General features: G+C 49.9%; 2 protein-coding genes across 8 annotated transcripts; one reads left to right on the forward strand and one right to left on the reverse strand.

Moving 5' to 3' along the window:
- The first annotated feature begins 978 nt into the window (after nucleotides 1-978).
- MINDY1 (MINDY lysine 48 deubiquitinase 1) lies at nucleotides 979-11,372 on the forward strand. 2 transcript variants are annotated; one of them, XM_036272918.1, is made up of 10 exons: nucleotides 979-1,541; nucleotides 4,956-5,931; nucleotides 6,586-6,643; nucleotides 7,061-7,125; nucleotides 7,760-7,918; nucleotides 8,527-8,629; nucleotides 8,978-9,120; nucleotides 9,909-10,100; nucleotides 10,420-10,569; nucleotides 10,831-11,372. In XM_036272918.1, exons 2-10 carry the CDS (start codon nucleotides 5,332-5,334, stop codon nucleotides 10,909-10,911), a joined length of 1,551 nt encoding a protein of 516 aa, XP_036128811.1. In that variant the 5' UTR covers nucleotides 979-1,541; nucleotides 4,956-5,331; the 3' UTR covers nucleotides 10,912-11,372. The 2 variants fall into 2 exon arrangements, with proteins under 2 accessions (XP_036128811.1, XP_036128812.1); XM_036272919.1 differs by lacking the exon at nucleotides 979-1,541 and adding an exon at nucleotides 4,315-4,714.
- Nucleotides 11,373-11,826: 454 nt separating this feature from the next.
- On the reverse strand, nucleotides 11,827-20,675 carry ANXA9 (annexin A9). 6 transcript variants are annotated; one of them, XM_036272645.1, is made up of 14 exons: nucleotides 20,582-20,675; nucleotides 20,400-20,473; nucleotides 19,844-19,925; nucleotides 19,582-19,678; nucleotides 18,922-19,016; nucleotides 18,596-18,709; nucleotides 18,281-18,371; nucleotides 17,190-17,269; nucleotides 16,935-16,994; nucleotides 16,368-16,452; nucleotides 16,135-16,230; nucleotides 15,993-16,051; nucleotides 12,489-12,611; nucleotides 11,827-12,315 (listed from the first exon to the last, which is right to left on the reverse strand). In XM_036272645.1, exons 3-14 carry the CDS (start codon nucleotides 19,916-19,918, stop codon nucleotides 12,253-12,255), a joined length of 1,038 nt encoding a protein of 345 aa, XP_036128538.1. In that variant the 5' UTR covers nucleotides 19,919-19,925; nucleotides 20,400-20,473; nucleotides 20,582-20,675; the 3' UTR covers nucleotides 11,827-12,252. The 6 variants fall into 6 exon arrangements, with proteins under 6 accessions (XP_036128538.1, XP_036128537.1, XP_036128540.1 ...); XM_036272644.1 differs by having other exon boundaries at nucleotides 19,844-19,929; XM_036272642.1 differs by having other exon boundaries at nucleotides 11,828-12,315; nucleotides 19,844-19,934.
- Nucleotides 20,676-21,090: the final 415 nt, after the last annotated feature.

Here is a 21,090-nt window from a genome sequence, read left to right on the forward strand (position 1 = left end):
CCTGAACGTCTGTATTCTTTGCTCCCTGCCTCCCTAGTTGTTTCAACTGCCCTTTCAGCCTCCAGAGTTGCTTAAAGTTTCATCTTATGGCAACCCTATAAGAGTTTGGAGAGACCTTCAGAACGTAGAGTTGGGTTCCAACCTCCTTTAACTGGCACCTTCCAGCCCCACCGTAGAGTAAAGTGCTTCAAATAAATGTATTAACATCATTAAATGTTCTCTCCTTTATGTATTTATTTGTTTGTTAATCCTCACCTGAGCATATTTTCCCATTGATTTTTAGAGAGACTGGAAGGGAGGGAAGGAGAGAGAGAGAGAGAAACATCAGTGGGAGAGAGACACATTGATTGGTTGCCTCTCCCAGGATCCTGATCAGGGGGCCAGGGATGGACCCTGCAACTCAGGTACCTGCCCCTGACTGGAGTTGAACCCATGACCCTTCAGTCTGATGCTCTAGCCATTGAGCAAAACTGGCCAGGGCTCCCTCCTTTATTAACCCATCCCTTTATATGCTTTCCCCAGGTTGACACCAGCTTTTCCTGCTCCCCAAGCTAGGAACTGAGAGGAGGTGACTGGTGTAAATTGAGGCCTGTGGTGGGAACAAGGATCGGCGCCCAGGGATATTGGATCTCCTGCTTGCTCAGCTGATTCTCTCCCTGCTGCACTCTTCTTCCCAGAGCCTGGGCTTTCTTCCACACCTTATTCTGCACTTCCAGGGGCAAAGCCCGATCAATTTCGTTTCTAGTTTAAAAAAGTGATAGAGTGAGGACTTGGAAAGGAGCAGGATTTTTAAATTTTAAATGACTGAACATGCAAATATCTTGCTCTTTGGCCCTGCTTCTGTGAATCCAGAGCAAGAACTGCCTTACTCAGGGAGAAAGCTCAAACCCAACACGCTGCTGCTGTCCAGCCCTACTCCTCCCCACTCAGCAAGGGCACTTGCTCTTCCCTATTCTCACCAGAGAGGCACAAGCGCTCCGTCCCTTCCAGCGCCAGGCGGAGGGAAGAGAAAGGGTCTGTTGTTTTTCTCTCCTTGTTCTCTCTCCCTCGCTGCTGATCACCAAGCTGCTGACTAGGTCAGAAAGCCCCGATGGAAATTCTCCTGTGCTAGGTAGGCTCCTCCTCCTCTAGGGAGCCTGTCCTTGACTAATTTTTCTTTGTCCCGATGGGAAGAAAAGAGAGAAGGAAAGAAGAAAAAAAGAAAAACCTCAAACTTCCTTTGAAAACCAGCTTGGAGTCAGGGCCTGGTTCGCACGCCCTAGACTCAGCAACTCGGGAATTCTGAAGACGCGCTCTGAGCCCCCTGGGAGCACCTGGGCTGCGCCCCTGCCTGCGCCCCTGCCTGCGCTCGCCCTCCTCCGCGCCCCAGATCCTGGGCGTGAGTCCGGAAGTGGCCGGGACCCAGCCAGGATGGCCACTCGCTCATAAACCTGTGTAAGCTCCGGCGTTGACAGCTGGAAGGCAGCTGGGACTGTGGCAGCGCCCCCATCGAATTGCAAGAGCTGAACCCTCTTCTCAGTCCTGGAACAACCTTCTTTAAGGTAAAAACTTTGTTTATCCGGTTCCTTCACCTCCTCTTCTACTCCCAGTTCTCTTTTTCCTCCCCAGCTCTGGGGAGGTGACACTGACTGTCCTTCCACCTTTAGTCTTTACAGGTTTGGATTGTGAGGGGAGTAAGGCAGGGGGAGTATATAAAGGGATGCTCCTTGGTTCCTTAATTTTTTTTCTTTTAATGAAACCCTCTCCATTGCGAGCAAGTACTGTGGTGGTGGCTGACTTATTCTGAGGGGAAATTTTAAACCATTAGTTGCTTGAAGATTTGGGTCAGACTGAGAAGGATGTTGGAGTGCACAGTAAGGGACATGCAGGGAGAAGAAAGTTCCTGGGATGGGAGTGGGTGGGTGTCTTATTGAAGCTCTTTACCCATTTTATGAGATTCTTTCAACTTTTGGCTACTTACTACCTACCACTACTAAGGAGGGGCCAGGACTATTTTAACTCCCTCACCCACAGTCAGAGGTAATTCCTGCTGGAGAGTGTATATAGAATTTGAATGGAGAAAAGAATGGAATCCCGATTTGTCTGAGTACCCTCCCCTCATCCTCTCCTGCTCTGACATACTCCATGCTCACCCCACCAGGTGTGCACCTTGTAGAGTAGAAACCCTTCATTCCATTTCCTGCCCCCGTCTCTTAAGACTCAGCCCACTTAGCTTTGCCCACTTTTTCTGAGACCCTGGCTCCCTCCAGTGTCCAGCACCTGGTTTCGTTTGGCTCATCCTCCTAGCCAACTAGCTTCCCCACCCCCACTTAATTATTGATCATTTCTAGCTTTGGACAGAAAAGATAAGAAAGCTTTTCTCCAAGCTTTTTAACTTTCCCAGTCTCTGGTTCCTGCTTCCCAGGCTCATCCTAAGTGTCATTTGGGAAGGGAGGAAAGGAGAGAGAGAAAAACAAAGTGGCATGCCTATAGGCAATTTTTGCTACTCTGATTCCAAATTAACAGCATACAAATGAGCCCTGGCCAGTTTGGCTCAGCGGTAGAGTGTCGGTTCGATTCCAGCCAAGGGCATGTACCTCGGTTGCGGTTCGGCCCCGGGCCCTGGTCGCGGTTGTGCAGGCAGCAGCCAATCGATGTCTCTCTCTCTCACATCTCCATGTTTCTCTCTCTCTCCCCCTCCCACTCGTTTTGAAGATAAATAGAAAAATATCCTCAGGTGAGGATTAGAAAAAAAAACCATACAAATGAGATACAGCTAGCATGAATTATGTTTGAATCAGGAAGATGATCAATTTGGGTGACTAGGCTTATTTTGTTAACTTTTATGTTCCTCACCTTCATCTCTCAGGCCTTACCCTTACCCTTACCCTAAATTTCTGCAGGATTACAAGAAGGAAGCATAGTCTCAAGTTAGGAAGAAGCTGGAGAAAAGACAAAATTTCTGAAAGTTTAATTTTTAAAAAATTTATGGATTGATTTTAAAAGTTAGGGAGCAAGAAGAAGGGAGAGAGAGAGAGAGAAGTCGATTTGTGGTTCCACTTATTTTTGAAATCATTAGTTGATTCTTGTATGTGCCCTGACAGAGGATTGAACCCATAATCTTGGTGCACTGGGATGACGCTCTAGCCAACCAAGCTACCCAGCCAGGGCATGTTTAATTTCTCACCTTTTCTTATCCTGAGTCAGGGGTGAGGGGAGCATGTTTTCTAGAGGGCAGGGTTTGTGGCTTTTTATTGTTTAGTATTCACAGCATTAATTAAATGCCTATCCCTGCTGAACTTGATGCTTAGTGCTGATAGAGAGCAGGTTAAACAGGTCCAGTGTTCACATCTAAAATGACCTAGACGGGAACAAAGCATACCCACACATAAATGAATATAGAGGGAGTATTTTAAAAAACACACATACACACACACACATATATATATATATATATATATTTTTTATCCTCACCCAAGGACATTTTTCCATCTTTTGTACAGATAGAGTGGGAGGGAGAGAGAGAGAGAGAGAGAAACATCGACGTGAAAGGGACACATCAAGTGGCTGCCACCCGCGTGATCAACCAGGGCCGGGGACAAACTGCAACCAAAGTATGTGCCCTTATCGGGAACCGAACCCAGGTCTCTCCGGACCGCAGGCCGACACTCTAACCGCTGAGCCAAACCGGCCAGGGTAACACACACATATTTTTTTATTGAATTTTCAGAGAGAGAGGAAGGGAGAGAGAGCTAGAAACATCGATCAGCTGTCTCTCACCCCCCCCCCCCACTGGGGATCCAGCTCACAACCCCAGATTTATCCCCTGACTGGGAATCGAACCAGGACCTCTCAGTTCATGGGATGATGCTCAATCCACTGAGCCACACCGGCTGGGCTAGAGGGAGTTTGTTTTTGTTTTGCTTTGTTTTTCTTTTGGGTACGTGCCCCTAGCGGCAACCGAACCCAAACTCTGGTCCTCAGGCCAACGCTCCAACTGCTGAGCCAAACCAGCCAGGGCTGGAGGGAGTTATTTCTTTTTTATCCTCACCCGAGGACTTTCTTCCATTTTTTGTTTAGATAGAGTGGGAGGGAGAGAGAGGAAGAGAAAGAGAGAAACATCGACGTGGAAGGGTAACATTGAGTGGCTGCCACCCGCATGACCAACCAGGGCCAGGGACAAACTGCAACCGAGGTACGTGCTTCTAGGGGGAACCGAACCCATGTCTCTCTGGACCAAAGGCCGACGCTATAACCGCTGAGCCAAACTGGCCAGGGCTAGAGGGAGTATTTTTAATGTAAATTGATAATCAACATTTTTATATTCCATATAAATAGTGGTAAGAGAGTATCTCTGGGTTAAGGCATCTTGGGGAGCAAAGAGGAACTGAGAAGTTGGTATCTCAACTCCAGCTGTCCAGAGAAACTTACTGGAAAAATGTGTTCGGGGGAGTGTTTTTTTGTGCTCCTAATCTGAAATTACTTATCAGCACAGTCTCTGATTAAAGTCCCTAAAGCTTGCATTTCCCTCTCTGGCCTATAGGAAGCCCCTCCCAAGACCTTTTTGTTGTGGTTTGAGATTGTGTAAAGTTCAGTCGAGTCCTTGAAGGAGAAGGACTTCTTTCTCAACAGTGTTTGTCTCTAGGGGCGTGATACTGACTCTGCATCTCTACTCTTCACCCCAAGCACTATGTGACTGTTCACCTGTCTTCCCCTGGGAGGAGGCAGAGAGAAGGTAGTCCCAAGGATACAAGCAGACTGTGTGTGCTCAGGATGATCCACGAACAGCCGAGGAGTGGGGTTTGGTGTAGGGCAGAGGAATTACCTCAGTCCTAGCTAGGGTGGGGGCTACCGAAGTGATGCCATTTACAGGGCCGGCTAAAGATCACTGTGTTAATAACCATTAATGTAGTTTTAACATTTCTTTCCCTTCTGTCTTTCTCCTTGTATTCTCCTTTTCTCTTTCTTTTCTGCAGTCCTTGTCCTCATCTGTTCCAGGGAAGCTGACACCACCCAATGTCTTCAATCATCCCACTGGACTCGCCCCTCCCAGACCTGAGAGCCCTGTGCAGTCACAGCAAGTTAGAGGCGAAAGACCTCAGCCTGGGGCTGCTCTTCTGTTTACCGAAGCTCACAAAGACACTGCTTCCCATAGCCAGGAGGGACTGCAGACACTGTCCAGCCTTCCACAGCACATTCGTCTTCTAAGATTTTTCTGAGCCCATTTGCTTTCTAGCGCCAATGATTTTCCTCTCACTGGATTAGTCTCTGTTTTGCACATCAAGCCTAGATTAGGCAACTCCCGGAGGACTGTAAAGTCTTTTGGTGCCTCTCAGTTGATCTCTTCTGGCCATGGAACACCATCAACTTGAGTGTCCAGTCTCTGGCAAGGCCAGGACTGCAGAAGCAGTCAGCCCTGAAAACCACGAGGTCCCATCAGTACCAAATGAGCATCCCCAGGACAAGGATGTCGGAGATGTTGATGGGGTGGCCAGAGATGCTACTGGGGCAGCCAATGATGCTGATGAGGTGGCCAGAGATGCTACTGGGGCAGCCAGAAATGTTGATGAGGCGGCCAGAGATGCCACTGGGGCAGCCAGTAATGCTGATGAGGCGGCCAGAGATGCTGATGGGGTAGCTGGAGAACAGGAGCCAGCAGATCAAAGGTCACTGCCAGTCCAGGACCAGGATAATCTCGAGTCCCCTTCACCTGACACTAGTTTAAACCAGCCAGGGCCAGACCATGGGACAGGGCCTGAGGCAGAGACATTAGGGGCGTGCTCCAGGCCCCAGGAGCTTCCCCAGTCCCCCAGGGCCCAACAGCTCGAACTCGATTTCTACTGTGTAAAGTGGATCCCCTGGAAGGGAGAACGGACACCCATTATCACCCAGAGCACTAATGGCCCTTGCCCTCTGCTCGCCATCATGAACATCCTCTTTCTTCAGTGGAAGGTAAGAGAGAGTTTGGATGCGGCTCAGAAAATACTGGGGAGAGGGCTCTTCCCTGACCCACCTCCTTGATCATCCCGATTTTCACAAATCAGTCAAAACTTTCCAGATTATTCCCCCTATTTCTCCAGCTTGAACAAATGAGATAAGATGTTCATAAAAACAAGCATTAAAAAACAGTCCTCTGTCCTGGCCGGTTTGGCTCAGTGGTTAGAGCATCGGCCTGCGGTCCAGAGAGACCCGGGTTCGTTTCCCGCTAAGGGCATGTACCTCAGTTGCGGTTTGTCTCCGACCCTGGTTGGGTCGTGCGGGTGGCAGCCACTTGATGTGTCCCTTTCACGTCGATGTTTCTCTCTTTCTACCTCTCTCTCCCCCCACTCTATCTGAACAAAAAATGGAAAAATGTCCTCTGGTGAGGATAAAAACAAACCAACAAAAAAACAGTCCTCTGTCGTCCTGCGTCTTCCGCTTTAGCAAATGGCAATGCCTTGCATGTGTCGCATTCACTCCCTTGCTCACGCTGTAAGCCTTCTTTTCCCACCACACCCTACCACTGGACTCCCCTTGCCCTCTCCCCGTCTCCATGGGTTTCCCCTCAGTGCTCCGTGAAGGAAAGCACACACGTGGCTGACCCTTTCCCCATCCCTCTGCCTCCAGGTGAAGCTGCCCCCTCAGAAGGAAGTGATCACATCAGATGAGCTCATGGCCCATCTTGGTGAGTGACTGGGCCTTGAACAGGAGTTACACAGAATTACAAGCACTATCCACTCATCCAGAATCCAGCATATTGAGGGACTTCCCATTTGGGGCTCTGATGAGTCAGGGAGGGTGAAGGTCTCTGGGGCATCTATGCAAGGCTGGGGCATGAAACGCAAAAGTCGAGGTGTCAGGATTCCTGAGTTGTAACCCCAATTTTGCCCTTAGCTTTCACTTATGACCTTGGGCGGGCCTTCACCTTTGTGAGCTGATTTCTTCCCGTGGGAAATGAAAGGTCAGGATTAGATTCTAAGGCCCTTTCCAGCTCTGAAAATCTGTGATTCTGTGACATTCCCCCTATTCATTCTCCAGGAAAAGAGGAAGCAGCTTTGGGGACAATTGGTGGGGTAGACTGATTAGGAATCCTGTCTTGTAGGGGACTGCCTCCTGTCCATCAAGCCCCAGGAGAAGTCAGAGGGACTTCAGCTTAATTTTCAGCAGGTGAGCAAACGGTCTGCGGACAAAGGGGTTTGCAGGCTTGTAAGGGGACACCCAGGCTATTAGGAGAAGCCTTTCTGCTGCTTCTCAAGAGGGTTCCTTGAACTATGATATATTTCTACAGGAAGAAGAGGACAAATCTCTGTCCTAGAAAGTATGTTCATTTATTTAAGATAAAGAAGGGTTGAGGCAAGGGAGGAATGGAATGGCTTGTAAGAGAACCAGAGAAAAAAAAGCAACAAGATTAATTTTTTACTTTTGTGGGTAAGAGTAGAATGGGGGGACTAGACTATCATCTCCACCTCCCCACCAGCTTCACTGAGGTATAATTGACATATAACACCATGTAAGTTTAAAATATATAATGTGTTGCCCTGGCAGGTGTGGCTCAGTTGGTTGGGCATTGGTCCCATAAACTGAAGGGTTTACCAGTTTGCTTGCCAGTCAGGGCACATGCCTGGTTGCAGATTTCATCCCCAGTAGAGGGCAAGCAGAAGGCAGCCAATTGATGTTTTGCTCTCATATCAATGTTTCTCTCTCTCCCTCTCCCTTCCTCTCTCTTTCTCTCTAAAAAAAATCAATAAAGATATACAGTGTGTTGATTTAATACATCCATCATTTTATTTTCTATCTGCAGAATGTGGATGATGCAATGAGTGTACTGCCCAAACTGGCCACAGGTCTGGATGTCAATGTGCGATTCACAGGCATCTCAGATTTTGAGTATACACCCGAGTGCAGTATCTTTGACCTACTAGGGATACCTCTGTACCATGGCTGGCTTGTTGATCCACAGGTGAGGATGAGAGGGCCCAAATGAGACTTGTATTCAGCTCAAGCTGACAGAGAAGCATCATTTTGTGGGGTGAGGGTTAGGGAAGTCGGGTTAAGATTATATTGGCTTGGAAGGGGAATCGGGTTTAAAGGCAGGACCCAGTGGAGAATTCCTTTTTTAAACTTTTTTTGGGGCCCTGGCTGGTTTTGCTCAGCGGTTAGAGCGTTGGCCTGCGGTCCAGAGAGATCCGGGTTTGGTTCCTGCTAGGGGCACATACCTCGGTTGCAGTTTGTCCCTGGCCCTGGTTTGTCGTGCAGGTGGCAGCCACTCGATGTGTCCCTTTCACCTCGATGTTTCTCTCTCTCTCTCTTCCTCTCGTTCCCTCCCACTCTATCTGAACAAAAAAATGGAAAAATGTCCTCGGCTAAGGATAAAAAAAAACCAGAAAAACTTTTTGGGGGTAACACTCAAATACAAGCTAATCATATGCAGTTCTTTAGACGGCAAAAGTTTCAGAAACCTTTGGTCATTGTGTTGCAGTCCTTGTGGGCTTGGTTCATTTCCTTCCTAAAAAGATCTCAATTTTTTTTTTTTTTGTACCACCCCACCGCACCCCACTGCCCGTGCAGAGTCCTGAGGCTGTGAGTGCAGTTGGGAAACTGAGTTACAATCAGCTGGTAGAGAAGATCATCACCTGCAAGCACTCCAGCGACACCAACCTCGTGACCGAAGGTGTGATCCCACCCTTCTCTTCTGTGGACCTTATGTGGAAGGAATGATGGCTACTTTCACTTATTGTTTATTGTCTCTCTCCCCCCACCATATCCCACTAGAATGTAAATACCATGAGAGGGAGTTTGGGGAACTGGTAGTTCACTGATGTGTCCCCTAGTGCAGTGCCTGGCACAGGTGGCTGCTGAGCAACTCTGTTGAATGAGTGAATGCAGCCGGGCATCAGGGAAGAGATTTCAGAAGGTGGGACCACCCTCAGGCCTTTTGACAGGGACTCTGGATGGTCCTCCTTCTGTGGACTTTGGGTTTAAGCCAAGGCCCCACCCCGCTTCCTGTGCCCTTTGGCAGGCCTTATTGCTGAGCAGTTCCTGGAGACCACCGCAGCGCAGCTGACCTACCACGGACTGTGCGAGCTGACCACCGCTGCCAAGGAGGGCGAATTGAGCGTCTTCTTCCGAAACAACCACTTTAGCACCATGACTAAGCACAAGGTGATGAGGCATTGGAGGTGGGGGAGGGTTGCAGTGCTGTTTATTTCCTCATGCCTTTTTCTTCCGGGTCAGTGTTTCAGTCAGGACAGGGTAGATTAAGCTCTGGTAACAAATGACCCCTAAAATCCCTGCGATTTACCACAACAAAGGTTTATTTCTCACTCATGCTGCACGTCCATTGCAGGCTGGCTGTGGTTCTGTCCCACATCATTTTCACTCTGGGTCTCAGGATGATGAAACAGACTTTACCTGGAATGTAGGCAGGACACCCACACATGGGCTGCTGGGGCTTCTGCTGGGAAGTGACCCGTGTCCCTTCTGCTAACATCTCACTGGCCGGAGCAAGCCATAGGAATAAATCTGCTGTCAATGGGACAGGAAAATAGAATCCTCTCCCAGGAAGGACATTTTTGAATAATAGTATAGTCTTCCCAAGTTAGAAGTTGTCTAAGCTCTCTAGGAATTGAGTAGAAGAAGGAGAGATCTTTGGTTCTCCAAGGATTTCCCCTCACAGCCATCAAACGAGCCTAGAGAACAATGGGAAGTAGGGTAGGAAGCCAGCTCTTGTGTGGGACCCCAGCTCTGAGGACACATTCTTGACCATGGTGACTGCCATACTTTCACCTGGCTGACCATCCACTCAAATGTCTCTTCCCTCTCCCCTCGGCCACACACACTCATAAAAGATCCACACACTGACATGTTTCAGTTGGTTTGAATGGTCGTGCACAGGCAAATAGCCTCTGTAGCACCTGTCCCACTAACTGGCTTTGTCCTCTTCCTTGCAGAGTCACTTGTACTTACTGGTCACCGACCAGGGCTTTCTACAGGAGGAGCAAGTGGTGTGGGAAAGCCTGCACAATGTGGATGGAGACAGCTGCTTTTGTGACTCTGACTTTCACCTAAGTCATTCCCTGGGCAAGGGGCCTGGAGCAGAAGGTGGGAGTAGCTCCCCAGAAAAGCAGCGGCAGCTGGACCAGGTGTGTGGGACTTCGGGGAAGGGTGCAGAGAGCATGTTTGCTTCAGAGACCTCTGCCATCCGCAGCTGCATGCACCGTATCATCTAGAGATTATAACACATGACACCTGTCCCCTTTCCTCTGTTGCCTTGGGGCCATCTCCACGGGTGTGTATTCTCTGGCACCACAGAAAATTACTTGGTTGTGTGATCTGCTCTGGAGGAGAAGGAACTAGAAAAATTGAAGGATGAGAAAAACGGATTTGGAAACCTAACCCCAACCTGACGATCTCCCAGGCCACAGCCCACCTCACCACTCTGGTTCTTTCCCCTCTCTCTAGGACTACCTGATCGCCTTGTCCCTGCAGCAGCAGCAGCCACAAGGCACCTTGGGTCTTAGCGACTTGGAGCTGGCCCAGCAACTTCAGCAAGAAGAGTACCAGCAGCAACAAGGGGTCCAGCCTGTGCCAGCAAGGGCCCTGTCACCACAGGTGAGCCCGCTGCACCCTGCCCTGGGCGCTCGCTGGTCCTCCAAGTTCCCACCTCCCCACCTCCTCTTGGTCCAGACAGTGGTTATTGTTATCCCTGCAACTGTCTCCTTGGGGGCCTTCTCTTGCCTGGCCTGCTCCCTTGGATTCCTTCCTCTCTTTCTCTCCCACGGCCCCTCCCAATCCTGACCCCACTTCCATCTAGAATCTCTGTCTTTGTGCTCTTCCAAGGCAATGGATGACCCCTTGTTCAATCCCATACAGGGGAGAGGAGCCCCATCTGGACGCCCTGGCGGAGAGCGGCGGCGGAGGCCAAAGCAAGAGTCCGACTGTGTCCTCCTGTAGCTCTGCCCAGTGCCAGGCTGCCCTGCCTCTTCCTTCAGAGGCCATGGCTATTTTGCTTGCTCTCCCAGGTCAACCCCTGAGATATGCAGGGTAACTTATTTACGGACTCTTAGGGATCAGAGCAGGAAGTAAATGTCAAGGACAGACTTAGTGACATCCTTGCTCTCACGTGCTGCAGCCTTCTCTTCTTCCCAATCGCCCAGGGCAACAGCGGGACTGGTGTGGTGAGGATTTCTGATTCCCAGCTCCCCTTTCCCAGAATGTCACACTAATATACAGACTCAGGCTCCAAGGGGAGGTCCCTGTCTAGAATGCATCCCCCCAACTTCTTGCCCTTCTGGCTCTCCTGCAGGCCGCCTCCCTTTGTTTCAGGTTTTGATTTGGGTTTCTATCTTCATTATTTGTAATGCCTTCCTAGGGGTTTGAAAATAAAACTTATCTCCTGAAATCTGTTGTTTGCCTTACCCTGTAGCAGTGGTGCTAAGTGGTTAAGTGTTTGACCCAATTGAGGAATGCAAAAGGGGAGGGAGGGTGGAGGTGTGAGGGGGTTGCCTGCCATATCTAATAGAGCCAGCAGGGGGAACCAAAGCCTGCTTTTTGTTGTTTGTTTTTGTTTCTCCGTTTTTGATAGGTCTTCTTTGGGATATAGTCCTCTAATTTGGAGGTGGGTTTCCAAGTCCCCGCTTTGGATAGATGAATTTAGGGGCGGTGTTCCTTGATAACCCAAGACTTCCCAGGCTGCCTCCTAGTTTATACAGATGGTCCTTTGCTACCTCTGACCATTTCTGTTTCTCACTTATTTTGCCTCAGATTTCCTGGGGAAGAGAGAATAATGGGGTGGGGTGGGGTGGGGGGGCACCACTAGGGGAGTAGAGTTGTTGATAACTGCTGCTCTAAAGCCCAAAACAGGATTCCTGTTGAATAACCAAATGCACATCAAAGGCACCTTCAACTTCAATGCCTCCTCCCAGCCCCTTGTCCTGCTCCACCCAAACTTCAATCAGGGAACACAAACAAGAATGAAATGAGCTAAAAGACTACCAGTATCAGTGAGATGTTCTACCCAGGGTATGGGAAGAATGAGCAGGGCAGAAACTGTCCAGGAGATCCCATTAACCCACACCCAGGACGGAGCTAGGAGACCCAGGTAGATACCACTTTGAGATGAAGGAAATTAAGGGATTTAAAAGAAAACTCTGAGTTCCAGCCTCAACCAGAAACCAGAACACGTGATGCTCAGTGAGGGGTTATCCTATTTGGAGTCCCAGCTGGTCTACAGGCTCAAACAAACTGGAATCTCAGCTCCTTGAATGTCAGGTGGGGACGGGGTGTGGTGTGGTCTCAAAGGTCTTCAGCCCTGCATAGGGTTAGTAGGGCTAGCTGGCAGTCACCTTTCACTGCATCCTACAGGCAAGAGAATTAAGTGTGAGAAAGATCTACTACCGCCATGGCCGGGCACTCTGTCCCCTACCCGTGCTGATCCAGAGCATGTCTGGTGCCTGGAATATTACACTAAATTAACTAAAGACTCGTGAATTCTCCAGGGCAGTGGGAGGAGTGATGGGTAAGGCTCTCACCTGGAGGGAAGAGTAGAGAGACTTCCCAAATTTCTTTTTGAACTCTGCTCGAATGCTTAGAAGGTCAGCCTCACTTCTAGAGATAAGGATGCGTATCAGGACTTGGTAATTGGGCTCGGTTTCCTAGTAGGGGAAGAAACAGAATGGGGAGGGGTAGCAGTAAGATTCTCACAGAATAGGGATTGGCTGGCATGGTCAATTATTCTACAAAGTGGAGGAGAGGGGAGAGTCAAGGGATAAGAGATGGATACATTATCTGGGGGAAAGGCTCTTTGTCCACCCTCATGGAAGGTGATGCAGCAGGAAAGATCGGTCTCTGGGGGGAGCTGGAGTACTCTATCCTTCCACATGTCTTTCCTGGTCCTGCCACCAGCTCAGAGTGTCGTGGGCAGCTCCCAAGGCAGGTACTCAAAGAATAGAAGAGACTTGCTGCCTCTAAAGACGTCCAGCATGAGAGCCAGGAAAACTGTTTCTAACTTCCAAGTTAGTGAGTAAATGTCCAAGGAGGATACACCACCCTAACCCCAAGCCGAGTCGATGGAGCTCTGATAGGGAACAGAGTCGAGTGACTTCTGGTTCTGATCCGGACCCACCAGGGCCTTCTCACTGCCCATCTGTACACACCAGTTTCTCCAGGTTGGACCCGTGGGGTTCAGCTTCACTGTCTTTCTCCTATACCTGCACCGGGCCTCCTGCTTTTTGGTTAAAGTACTAGAGGGTTCAGTTTAGAAATAATTGAGGTACAAAACATAATCAAGTCAGGGATTACAATTGAGTATAAATAATGTGTTGTCACGAGAGATTGCTAAACACAAACTTCTGGTTGCGAAAGTCCTTTGTGCCGTGAGCCGGGCACCGTGCTGTGGCCGTTCCCTAATCTCCTCCTTGCAGAGTTGGTTCAGTCACCGGACTCACACGATCCTCCCCAGAAATGCCTGCAGCCCACACTCATGGCATCCCCACAGAGCATATGCTCCCATGAAGAAACAAAAGAAAGTGATGAAGTAAAAAGAAGAGGCTATTTTTCATTTGGACCTATTACCTAATCGTCAGTGGGCCTAATGGCTACTTTATTTTAACTTCGTGTATCATCAGCTTTGCATTGTGATAAAGATGGCCGATTGCTCCCCAATATCCATTCTTTCCTTTTTCCAACTCTTGTTACTCCCAAGTGGTAGAATTGGGGTAAGGGTCACTCAATAACTGAATATTCCCACTGGTTTACAAGTACCCTCCATACCAAACATATATTAAACATAAACCTAGTCTTAATACTTGAGAATGTACTTGGCATCTGATTGGCAAACTATTTTTAGGAGTTTCTGCTTTTAAGATTTTTTTCAGAAAAAAATAGGCCTATATTATTTTTTGACATCTACTTCTTACTTTTTTTTTTTTTGGTACGTGCCCTCAGCGGGAACTGAACCCGGGACTCTCTGGTTCACAGGCCAATGCTCCAACTGCTGAGCCAAACTGCAGGGCATTGACATCTACTTCTAAGATAAATCTGGCATTATATTCAAGAGTGTGGGTCCTGTAATCAAAATACATATATAACAATTATTTACTACTGGGATGCAAGTTTTTACGATGCAAATGAGACAACCACAACTCTTCAAATGAATCTTAATGTTGACTCATTATAGTAGTAAATGCTTTATTGGGTAAGAATAATAATCTACTGCCCAAATGGAATCTCTAGATGATAAAACTAGTACTTATATGCACTGCCTTTATTTTTTGTTTTGTTTTGAATACTCTTTCGAATAGCTGTCAACAAGGCATGATGGTTTCTCAACCTGTATACAAAAAGCTACTTCATTTGTCAAAATGGTAACTATTTTTAAATTCTTCAAATTTTAGAGGATTTTTTTATTTATGGATTTGGGGGGACAGTTGTATTAACAGGATACCTGGCTTCAATGAGCAAAATGGACTGGATTCTGCTTGTTAATTACTCAAACCAAAGTCACCAATTTATGGATAATATGGAACAAAGTCTGCCCAGTGTGGAGAAAGGTGGTCCTGGGTGCACTTATGATACAGTTCAGAGTACAGGCATACCTTGGAGGTATTGTGGGTTTGGTTCCACATTACCATAATAAAGCAAATATTGCAATAAAGCGACTCACACATATTTTTTGGTATCCCAGTTCATAGTAAAAATATGTTTACACTATGTTGTAGTCTATTAAGTGTGCAATAGCATTATGTCTAATAAAACAATGTATATACCTTAATTTTAATATACTTTATCACTTAAAAATGCTAACCATCTTCTAAGCCTTTAGTGAGTTATAATCTGTTTGTAGGTGGAAGGTCTTACCTTAAGTTTGTAAAAATCTCAATATCTACAAGCCCAATAAAACAAGGTGGGACTGCCCTGGCCAGTTTGGCTCAGTGGTTGGAGCGTCGTTGGCCTGTGGACCAGAGAGTTCCGGGTTCGGTTCCCAATAGGGGCACATACCAGAAACAAAAAACAAAAAACAAAAACCAAGCCCTGGCCAGTTTGGCTCAGCGGTTAGAGCGTCGGTCGGCCTGTGGTCCTGAGAGACCCGGGTTCGGTTCCCGCTAAGGGCATGTACCTCAGTTGCAGTTTGTCCCCGGCCCTGGTGGGTTGTGCAGGTGGCAGCCACTCGATGTGTCCCTTTCACATCGATGTTTCTCTCTCTCTCTGTTCCTCTCTCTCCCTCCCACTGTACCTGAACAAAAAAAAAATGGAAAAATGTCCTCTGGTGAGGAAAAAAAAACAAAAAAAACAAAAACCAACAAAAAACAAGGTGGGACTGTATAGACCAACACTTATGATATAGATTAGGAGTTGAAATGTGGCAGTTTAATGTCCTACAAGACCATTATGTGTTTTGTATGGAGGTTACATGACTTAGTAGCTGTGTGTCCTTGGGCAAGGTACTTAACCTCTCTGTGCTTCATATTTTCATCTATAAAACCGGAATTAACTGAAATGTGTGCAATGTGTTCAGCATAGGCCCTGGTGCACAACGAGCACCTAAGAAATGCTGGTTCTTGTCACTGTTCTTCCTGGTGTTATCACCATCACCATCTTGGCAAGAACTGAAAATGGGCAAGGCACTGTCTTCCAGAGCAAACTCATATCTATATTTGGCCACCTAGACATTAATCAGGACAAAATTTTAGCTTGAGTGTCCTTTAGGGTCAATTACTTAACTCACTCCTCTACTCTTTTTTCTTTTTAAACTTTTTTTTTTATCCTCACCTGAGGACATTTTTTCATTTTTTTTGTTCAGTTAGAGTGGGAGGGAGAGAGAGGAAGAGAGAGAGAGAGAAACATCGATGTGAACATTGTTACTCCTCTACTCTTGACAAGCCAGCTTGCAAACCTGAGAACAGAGCTGCTATACTGTTATAAAGCTAAATGAGATTGTTACATTAGCAGCAGCATGATACTTCCTCTCTCTGCCCAGGAACTGTCTCTGCCAGTTTTTGTCCCCAAGGAGAAGGGCCAGGGGGTGTCCCTCTCACCTGGAGGGCTTGATGAAGTTTATCAGCAAAGTACAGCGCTGTGTTCCTGATCACTGAGGCTGGAAGCAAAGAGGGAACGATGGAGAGAGATAGCTCTAGTTCCAGGGGGCCCCCTACCCACGTGTCCCGAGCAGGCCCTTACCTAGGCTGAGCAGAGCCATCTGGGCATCCCCATGGAAACGGTTTCGGACAGTGTGCTCCAACTCATGCCCCGTGCACCGCTGGTACTGATCAAACACTATGGTGTGTGGAGGAGGTAGTTAGAAAGATAAATAGGGGGTGCTCATTATCACAGAGAAGGATGAGCCCTCCTCACCTTCCTCAGCCAAAACTCATCATTAGAGTAAGTGGGGGAGACACAGGGCTCGGGTGTACCTCGGACCAGGTGTTCAGGGTTTCTCTGGGTAAGGATAAGGACCCATGTCCCCTCTGTGCTGGGTCCTTCAGCCTGCTTCAATGCCTGGGAGGGGGAGTAAATCAGGATCACTGGTTGGCGGCTGGGGAGCCATGGTTACAATGTTCCCAGAATCCATCACAATGAGGGTGGAAATGGGATAAGGGTGGAAATGTTTGAAAAAAAAAGAAGGGAACAGGACTACAAGAGGGGTTCTGCCCTCACAGCTTGACTCCCCCATTTGGGGAATCCTGGCATTCACGGAATTAAATAATCCCCAAGAGAGAGTCTGAAGAGGGTTCCCAGCCCAAAGGCCCAAGAGAGTTGACGGGCGCAGTTCCTGTGAGTTCAGGAGTCAGAGGTTAGATGAATGAAAAGGCTTCAGACATGACACCCCGTGCCCTTGTCAAACCACTGAGGACTGAGGACCCCTTCCTCAAGGCAAGGACAGGTTTGTAAGACAAGGGTACATGGGTTGTTGTCTCTAAGATGTGGTAGAGGAGATGTCTTACATGCATGAATTAGCAGACTGCTCAACCCCTGCTCACCTGGACATCCTGTTCTGCGAGGTTATAGTCAATGATTTCAGAGTAGCTGTCACGGCCCCCCTAGCAGGAAAAACTCTCTTAGGAGGACTCTTTGAGGGGCGGGCAGCTTTTTATCTTCAGGCCAACAATTCAAACCTGGTCCCCCCACAAAGCCCTCTCTTGTCCATTACATTCAAACTATACTCCCCACTCTGTCCCACACCCTTCCCAGATGGTATGTGTAACTGCCTTCCTCTGCAAGTCAGTCCTCCTCACCTTGGCCAGGGCCAGGAGCAGGTCCTGCAAGGTGCCACTGGTCTCAGATTTGATGTCCTCCTCGGCCTCCACCTGGAAATCTGGGGTGGGATCAGGAGCTCTCTGAATCCTCCTGATTTTTCCCAAGGCAGATGCCTCCAGGACCTGTCGGATGGCCCACTATGCCCTGCCAACCCTGACATGCCCTGCTTGCAGTAGCTCAGTGGCTGCTGGTCTCCAGGATGGAAGGCAGAAGCAACATTGTGGTCACCCTGAAAGTATCCCTAAGCTGTGAGTGCCCCATGCACGGTGGGGTCATACACTCTGGCATGGTCTCATCTCCAGGTGCCAACCTGATGTGGGCAGGAGGCATCTGTATTCCAGTGGTGGCCAGGCAGTGAAGAGGAGAGAGGGACACCCATGTGATAAGGCACGATGGCGAGGGCCTGGCCCCGCCCTGGAGGTAAGAAAAAGTGACACGAGAGGTAGGATGTTGTGAAAGGAAAAGAGCAGGAAAGAGAAAAGATGAAAACAGAAGCGACAAGGGAGAGAGGTAGGAGAAGGATTAAGGCCAAAATGAGACACCCAAAGAAAATTGGGGAAAGAAAAAGAGGGGGTTGGGACTTCGATGAGGATGAAACAAAGGGAGTTCCCAATCAGTGGGCGAGGCATGTGGCCGCCATGCAAGGCCAGCAGCCAGGAGCCTGAGAGGTGACACCCATGACTGAGAGCAGGTCCCCACCTTTCCCCCTGGCTGCAGCCAGGTTCAATTCAGCCCGGGATGTGGTGTGACGGCTGAATGAGCACGAGGCTGAGAAGATGACACGGGTACCCTTGGGACTGTCATAGTGCCCGACGTTGTCATTACCTTGGAATCTTCCCTGGTGCCCCAGACTAAGATGGTTAATCATTGCTTCTTTCTTTAATGATCAGATCTGGCTGTCTCCCTGGGGAGACTGAGCACTGGGTGGGGGGAGAAGGGAGGAGAGCCCCAGGTGACAGAACTTGGGCAGACAGGCCCCCAGAGGGCACGCCTGGACAGAGTGCAGGAGAGGAGAGGCCTGTCCCTTTGACCGTTTCCAGCCCCCGGAACTCCTCCCTCATGTCCTTACCATGTCTGTAGACTGCCAGGCACTCCTGCAGCTGGGCTGGGGTGCGGGTAGCAAGAATTTCCACAACCACATCCTCAGCAGAACCTGAGTCCTACAAGAAATTGGGAGGCCACTCTGAGACTGGGCCATGTCATGAGGATGGCGGAGAGCAGACACTGGCCACATGTCCTTCTAAGAGTCAACACGGGGTGTCCGCAGGGGGCCTCTGCCAAGTCTCTTCCTCTGGAGTGGGCAAAGGCAAGTCACTCAGCCTTCTCCGTCCCTCAGTGGTGACCTCACTTCCCAGACAACCCATCCAGCCTCCTGTCCTGGTACCTTCAAGGCGGTCCTCAGTTCCTGAGCATCAAAGTGGGCCGCCGGCCGCAGCAGAGCCACCACGATTCTCTCGAGGCTGCCGGAGAGCGCCGCCTGCAGGGACTTCAGCAGGTCCTACAAGCAGTCCCCACGGCAGAGGAGCAGCATGAGGGGTGGCCCCGGATGTGTGGGCAGGTTTGGGAATTTTTGACTGGTTTTTATCTCAGGCCTGAAGCACCACCCCCATTGAACCAGGGGGCAGGGGCTGGCCTGCTATTGCTGTACCCCAAGACTTCCAGGGACTTCCCACCCCAGTCACTGCTCCTGGGGAGTCCTAGGGGTCTCACCTGTTGGGTGCGCTCCTGGAAAGCTCGAGAGATGAGCTGCCTCTGCTCTCTGCTCCGATTGGTCAGCACGTCCACAATGGCGGTGCGGTCCACACCTGAATCAAGGTAAGGGCTGGGCTGTATGCTGGGCAGACCCCAATCAGGGTCTTCACAGGATAGCAATCCCCTTGCTCCTCAGACTGCAAGCCTCCAGAGGAGGCGAGAACAAGATCCCAGCAAGACTGAAAGGACGGGAGCAGGAGTTCTATCACACCCTCTTCCATTTGGTCTCAGAAGATGCAAATAAGATGCCAAAATGGTATGCAAATCCTAAACTAGGCAAAGGCGGCCTGTGTGGCGGGGGGAAAAGAACAGCTTTGGGGATCGGCAGACTGGGATTAGAAGTCAAGCTCTGCCATTATAAGCTGTGTGGCCTTGAGCAAGCCTCTCCACCTCCCTGAGCTCCAGTTTCCTCATCTGTACAATGGAAATAATAAGACTTAGTTCACAGGGTGTTGTGAGAATGACTATGACACACCTGCCGTGGTACTGGATGTACAGGAATTAAAGCATTCCACAGGCATTTGTTGAGATAGTCAGTTCCTTCCTCCTGGCTCTTTCCTGCTCTACAGACTGGCTTCCAAAAGGTAGACCCCCAAGTGCAGAGGGAAAGGGGCTCACCTTGGCCTGTGATGGCCCTCAGCAGCCTCTGCACGTCCTTGTCCACACTGAAGCTCAAGAAGGTCCTGAGGGTGCCCAGGGTCCCCCAAGCCGCAGTCTATAAGAGCAAGGAGGCATCACAGGTCTGCCCATGGCTTCCCCAGTGCCCCAGCTGGGCCCTTAGCATGGCCTCAGGGCCTGCTCTTCCTTTTCCTGTTCCCAGCCCCTTCACACCCTGAGTTGAGAGAGTAAAAATGATTCCTACAATCCTGGCAGCCCCTACCTTGTTGGCAAGGCCCAAGTGGCTGAGGATCTCCTGGGTCAGAGATAGCCCCGTCTTCTCACTGGTCACAGACATGATGCACCTGTCTGCCCTGAGAAACAGGGGCCAACTGAGGGGCCTTCCAGGCCTCCTGGGCCTCTCTGTGACCCCGGAGACCTGAAGCCTAGACTCCCATTGCCTGTCCATTTCCCTTGTTGCAGAAAAGAGGACCTTAACCTGCTTAGTGGGTTTGGGAGCCCAAGCAGAGGGGTAAGAGGGGAGCCCCCACCTCTCCACCTCCCCACCTCTCACCCTCCAGGAAACAAGGAATGGTCAGGGATGCTGTCAGAACTAGCACCAAAGGAACCATCCCTGACTCCAGGGCTGGTCCCCCAGCCCCCAGCCCTTGGCCTGAGGTGGAGGACACCCTTCTGAGGTCCAGGTGCCCTTGCTCCCGTGGTCTGGCTGGGTGTTCCTGTGGCAGTGAGGGAAGGTGAGGCTGGCAGGAGCAAGGACGTGGGGTGGGAGCTACCTTCTAAGGGCACCTGCTTCAGCCCCAGCCCACCAAGCTGCCTACCTGCTGTCTGCTCAGTTCAGCAGGTGCAGTTTCTGAACTGACATGAGTTTGTGTTCTTGTGGGTAAGTAGGTGCCTGGACAAGGGAGCAGGTACTCATGTTGGAAAGAAAACTCTTTCCTCCCTCCCCCAAGGGATCCACAAACCCCTTCCCCCTAGCCTGGGGCCCAGGTCCAGTGCTTACCCAGAGGCGCTGGGGGTGAGGCCGGTGTCGTCACAGGCTGGTGGTGTGCCTGTGTGGGCACCAGCGCCTGTGTGGCCTGATAGAGCAGAGGGGCGTGTACAGCCAGGTGGAGCAGCCAGTCAGATGACCTCTCCAGCAGCCCAGCCCAGTGTTGTCTCAGGCTCTGGCCCCTCCCAAACGTGGGAGAGGACCAGGCTGTACTGGGTCCCACAAGCAAACACCTCCCTGCTGAGCATCTCTCCTCCCAGGAACTGGGCCTCAGGCCACGCGTGAGAACTCTGCTCGACCTCGAGTAGCTCAGCCCGGACACAGGAGGCTTTGTGCGCTGCTTTCCCAGTGGGGCCAGGTGGGACCAGAGGAGCCCAGTCTCTAAGTCCAGCTTCGGACCTGGCTCTGCCTCTGCCTCTGGCTCTGGCTCCCTGGGGGGCAGGTCAGACAGGCTCCAGGCTGATTTCAGGCTGATAGAGAAAAACCTGTTGGGGCACATACCAGCAGGGCACCCCAGCCTG

This window comes from Molossus molossus, unplaced genomic scaffold, assembly GCF_014108415.1.
Source record: "Molossus molossus isolate mMolMol1 unplaced genomic scaffold, mMolMol1.p scaffold_m16_p_20, whole genome shotgun sequence".
In the NCBI taxonomy this organism is placed as follows: Eukaryota; Metazoa; Chordata; class Mammalia; order Chiroptera; family Molossidae; genus Molossus; species Molossus molossus.